At 33.9% G+C, this 6,141-nt stretch overlaps 1 protein-coding gene across 1 annotated transcript; it reads left to right on the top strand.

Moving 5' to 3' along the window:
- Positions 1-3,667: 3,667 nt before the first annotated feature.
- On the top strand, positions 3,668-5,113 carry LOC145661692 (uncharacterized). The gene has a single exon (XM_081727022.1). The coding sequence runs from the start codon at positions 3,668-3,670 to the stop codon at positions 5,111-5,113; it is 1,446 nt and encodes a 481-aa protein (XP_081583148.1).
- The last annotated feature ends 1,028 nt before the right edge of the window (positions 5,114-6,141 follow it).

The following is a 6,141-nucleotide window of genomic DNA, read 5'->3' as shown; positions in this document are numbered from 1 at the left end:
TTCATTTTCTCCCAGCGCTGTAGAAAATAACACGAATTATGGAACTTTCTGTATATATATAAGCTATTAGTCTTGAAGTACCTAATTAAATAATTAAATGGGCAAATAATTAAAACGCATTCAATATATAAACTTTATCAATATTTCACATCTATGTACACTGTCATTAACGATAGATAAAATTAATAAATTGATGTGCTTATATTAATGTTACTAAAAAAAGTAATTATAACGATATTTGCAATAAAACGTCAATTGCGATAGTAAATGAAGGATTCCTATAAACTGTATTCTATGCAGGTATTATGCAGAGATAATAAACACATATGTGTAATCCCATTCTGCAAGACCTTTTTTTTTTTTTGGTAATTTATCATATACCATTAATGTCAACATTTGTTTTAGGTGTACTTTACTTGATAAGTATTAGTATAGTTTTTAAAATGTATGTGTGTTATCATTTCAGATTAATGTGGTGTATTGTGTGGATTTCTGCATTAGTGGCAGCCATATTAACAAGTCGTAGTTTGTACGAAGTATTCAAGAATAAGTCACTCGCTTACGAAGTTGTAACGAACTATGAATCCTCAAAATCTAGTCCGGGTAATTTTGGGATATGCGTCTGGAACAGCATAAATTGGACAGAGACGTAAGTCATTAAAATAATAAAATTATGTTTAAGAAGCCAGAGCACAAGTACAGCATTTTTGTGCACTACAAAATTATCCTCATGGAGGAAATGACAATTTGAGATGAACTATTGGCAAAAATATCAAATAAAAAGGAATTGATTTTTTACTTCATATCCATGTAAAAAGTAAAGCAAATAATAATTACAATTACATTTAGTGACGCTAATATTATTTAAATTACCCTAAACTATAGTACACTAAGTACATTTTCCCCGATTTCGGAGCTAAGACAAAAAAACAATGATTTTCGCGTATTTCACCGAATTCTGTCAACAAGCTGTGTAGAAATTGACGGAAAAATCACATGAAATAAATTTCCCAGTGACAGCAGTTCATGTAAAGCTATCAGTGTTTCTATAAGGACTAATTCCCTAAAAAAAGAGAGAAACAAATTAGTTAGTTCTCTCTGACTTCAGACAGTCTGTATGACGCTGACTTACCCAAACTATATATTAGACTTAAGAAAGGAATTAATTGTGTAAGAATAGTTACTAGGCTCTAATAGGCGTTTATACTTTACTGTCAATTACACTTTTCTCAAAAAGATTATTTAGTTTTGCCACTAACATCCATCTTATATATCTCAATATATGTAGCAAAACCAATAGATTTGAATATTACAATTATGTTCATATACATACGAAAGAAAATCCACACATTTATGTAACGATCTTTTCTGAGTTGCAGTTGACAAAGTAAACTTTTAGCTAGTTCAAGTATAAAATTATCTATGTTATAACAGTGATTTAGAAATTAGTATGATCCTTGAGAATTGATTCATCAATACTTAACTTGTGCGTACAACAGACATTCGTTATCAACGCAGCAGTCTGCAACTTCAAGAAATGTCTATGGCCGTATGCCTATCAACAATGAAACAGATAGCTATTTCCGCAAACATCAAAATAACAAACCAATAATCGAGGTAGGTTTTTCTGGGCATATGGCAGCAATTATAAATAATCTCCTAGTTGAAGATTTCTTCAAAGTCTGTTTGCACTCTAATCCCTCATAGTAATATCCGCGGAGAGCGGTTTCCCCGAAAGCTGAGTTCTCTCAATCAGTCATATTCTCCGCAAACGCTGTTAAAGATATTCTCTCACAGATCTAGTATACTTTGCCCGGTATCTTCTATGTGCACTGTTATTTATTTATCCTCAATAAAATTCGCAATATTAATCGATAGCTTGAAATGACATCAAATTGCCTTGTTCAATTGTTGAATAAAAGATGCTTTCTGTTTTCTCGACAGCAACCTCGAAGTGTACAATTCTGCTGCAAACGAACTTGCCTTTTTGATCCATGCCGTTACATATTCTGTATTCACCTCTCATCCGTTGGCATTCCAATTTTTGAGTTTGACTTTGATTACCGTTAAATGTAGGCACCATATATGTATAATCTAGAAAACGCTCTTTTCCCAACTCTGAACTTACTTCGTGTACTTTCTGAGCACAATTTGAGTACTGATCGCATTGTTATATTGTAATTGTACCGAATTCTAATTTGGACCTAAGTAAATCATAGTTATATTGTTTGATCGTCTCTCCCTTCTCTCAGTTGAAACAACTCGGCAATCTTCATCACCTGGGTATTGAGCTAGTTACTGGTGTGTACTAGTTTTATTGGTATATTTTAAACAAAAGCGAACTAGACAACCACAGTTTAATTATCTTCATAAGAGACTTAGAAATTTTAAAGTCTATCACATTTTTTTCAGACTAGAAGTGCAGCATTGTATTCCGCGTTGGCATACTTATAACTGATGTGAAGCATGTCAACATGATGCACGCCAGTAGTATGTTTCAAATGACTAAAGCCCGAAATTGCATGTAACATCAATTCCTAAAATATAAATATAAATATGTGATAAACATGTCTGAAATATATAGGAATATAAATTCATATTGAAATCTTATTATAAGTAGTTATTTTTACATTAGTTACTATTTTCTTTTAAATTTGTTTCCGCAAGAGGAATAAAGGACATTGAAACATTCAAGTTACAATATTATAGAGCTTACATTAAGTGTTCTTGATCTTCTAGAATGTACATTCAGATACTAACCACAGTTTGAATATATTTAATTACTTAATATCTCGTTACCAAGTACATCTGAAAAATGTTCCGAGTTAAATGTTCCTTCTCACATATTTTCACTCAACAAGCATTTACAAAAAATCAAGTTACTTTTAATCTTTGGGCAGCCAATCATTCAACTTACAATATGTCACTATGTACAATTCCAAATGTTCAGAAGTGAATGTTTGTCACCGATCAGATAATATATTCTTGTACAAAGAGAAACTTCTCCCTATGCCGCGAGAAGTAACTGTAGCATACATCGAGAATTGAATGTGGTTGGGAGAAATATCAAGAGGATTAAGAATAAGTATGTTTGAAGGTGACCTATTGTCAATAAGCTGTTGTAATCTGAGTTTCATTCAGTCACTGCGTCAAATTCCCTTCGAACTGTCTCTCCCACATCTCTTCGGACAGCAGTCAGTTTTACTCCTTCATCTTCATATATATCCATTGCTTCCAGGAGGGGAAGCTCAACAGTTTGAAGTTTGTTCACGTTTATAACAGTTCAACCAAAATTACTGTTTATGTATGCCATAACTCAAGCAAATTTGGGCTCCTTGAAGAGTTTTTGAGCAGTGAGCACTGAGCCCACTGAAAATGAGTCAAGCATATATTGACTCCTTCGAAATATTCATTGTAAAACTGACTTCAGCGTATTAAAGTATCTCATCTAGTAATAATAGGTTCCGAAGAAAGTGATATACCTGATAATTGTTCAATATAAAGTTGCTCTGTTGTGTTGTCTTCAAAAACACATTTTTCGTGAATGAAATACGTTAGTTTGTCTCTGGAAACTTTTCTCTCGCCTCTTCAGCTAGGTATTAGAGAGCATATATCATGCAAATGGTGTTTCTTACATACATTTTAGTTATAACCTTTGTTTTTGAATATGGGTAGTACAAACATAAACAATGTGGGGTTTCAGATCCTTACTCAATTTGCTGCTTCGTCAAATTTTAAGATTATGCATGCTAATGTCCGTTCTCTTTTTCCTAAAATTGACGAAGTACGGCTACTTGCTGTCTCCACAAAATGTTCCATTTTGATTATATCAGAAACATGGTTGGACGATTCTATAAGTACAAGGCAAATTGAGATTCCAGAATATTCAGTCATTCGCAGTGACAAAGGGAGAGGTGGAGGCATTCTGATTTACTACTTAAAACATATTAAAGTGAAAGTTGTTGACTTTCAATCTAACGATGTTTATCAAGATATAGAAATTTTAAATATTGTTGTTAATGTGAACCACTTGTCAATTGGTATTACTGCTGTATATAGATCTCCCAGCATACCATATAGAGAATTGTCAGCGATCGAAGATGCCGTATTGGAACTATATCCACAAGTCGACCAAATATTCGTTGTTGGTGATTTCAATTGCGATCAACTCTGTCCAGATAAACAAGAAGCTATTTACTTGAAATCTATTATTAACATATTAGGTTTCACACAGTTAATAAATGAACCCACGAGAGTCACTGGAACTACTGAATCTTTGCTAGATTTAATTATTACTGACAACACGGAACAGATACACTCGTTTGGAGTTAGTCCACCCATTGGAACATCAGACCACAGCGTAATTCACGTCACTCTCAAGCTTCATACAATATCCAAAACTCCCAGTAGAGTAATTCAGTGTCGTACCTACGCTTCATTTAATACTGAATCGTTTTATCATGATGCACAAAATTACAATTGGGATGATATTATTCAAATGGAAACAATAGATAATAAAGTTGAATTTTTACAAAACTCTATACTTCACATTTTTGATAACCATGCACCGCTGAAAACGAAAAGGCTATCTAAGAACACTCTTCCCTTTATTTCAAGTAACACAAAACTTTTAATGAAGTTGCGTGACCGTGCTTACAGAAAATATAAAAGAACGAAGAATCAGGTGCATTGGGAGGATTACAAACGTTTGCGTAACTTCACAACTACTGTTGTGCGACAAGAAAAGACTGCGTATTTTTCTGATCGTATGAGATCTACTAATGATGTACGTAACATATGGAAAACTTTGCGTGATCTTGGTGTAGGTAAAAGCGATTCATGCTTGATTCTTCCAGATGATGTAAATGACATTGAAGGTATAAATTCACATTTCACAAGTATCTATAAAATGTCTGAGACAAGCACTGAAGTGCTTGATCAACAAACGCATTGGTTTTCATCGCGTAAACTAAATAGCAATATTGAAACGTTTAAGTTTCACACTGTGAACGAAACAGAAGTTAAGACTGCAATACACAGTATTAAGTCCAACACATGTGCGTTTGGTGGAATAACAGGAAAATGCTTCGACTGTCTTTTCCGTTTATTTTAACTCCACTTACTCACATAGTAAATTACTCATTAACTCAAGGTTGTTTTCCAGAACTGTGGAAGCGAGCGAAGGTGGTTCCACTGCCCAAGAAGACAGTTGTACAGTCGCTTGATGAACTTCGTCCCATCAGTATACTTCCAATTATCTCCAAAGTACTAGAAAAGGTAGCATTTCAGCAATTAACAACTTATATCAATAAAAATGAAATATTGCCTGTTACTCAATCCGGCTTCCGGAAAGAACATAGCACAACCACAGCCGTTTTAGAAATTACAGATTCAATTTTGTATTCAATAGAAAATTCAATGGTAACAGTTTTGGTCTTGTTGGATCTTTCGAAGGCTTTTGATCTAGTAAATCATGAACTCCTACTGGCCAAAATGAAATATTACAACTTCTCGGAATCAGTTATTAAATGGTTCCACAGCTATCTCTCTTGTAGACAGCAACAAGTAATACTAAGACGAGAAAAGACTCAGGTATCTACTCCATCCCTGATAAAAGCAGGAGTTCCGCAAGGTTCAATATTAGGTCCCCTATTATTTTCACTCTTTTCAGCAGATCTTTCTACAGTCATAAAACATTCATCAGTTCACTTCTATGCGGATGATACACAGATCTTCATCAGAAGTATGCCTGAAAAGATTATGGACACAATAGAGTTACTTAATACGGATCTTCTAGCTGTTAGCAACTGGTGCCTTAAGAATGGTCTTTTACATAATCCATTAAAATGTGTTTTCACTGTATTGGGAACATCACATCAGTTGAGCAAAATCAACCCTAATGACCTAAAAGTAACTGTAGTGAATTCCAATATACCATTTTCTCCCTTTGTAAAAGATCTAGGCTTAGCTCGAACAAACACATTTCTGAGCAGTGTATTAAAGCTAAGCGCATCTTACGACAGCTTTGTAAATTAAAAGAGTATTTGTCGCAAGAAACAAGACTATATCTTGTTAACACTCTCATTTTGCCTCTGTTCGATTACTGCGATTCAATATATGGTAGCTCTCTCTCCACTCAAA

This window comes from Thermobia domestica, chromosome 10 (genome assembly GCF_964235325.1).
Source record: "Thermobia domestica chromosome 10, izTheDome1.hap1.1, whole genome shotgun sequence".
Classification (NCBI taxonomy): domain Eukaryota; kingdom Metazoa; phylum Arthropoda; class Insecta; order Zygentoma; family Lepismatidae; genus Thermobia; species Thermobia domestica.
Note: the sequence above shows the minus strand (reverse complement) of the source record. Positions and strands in the feature narration are given on the sequence as shown.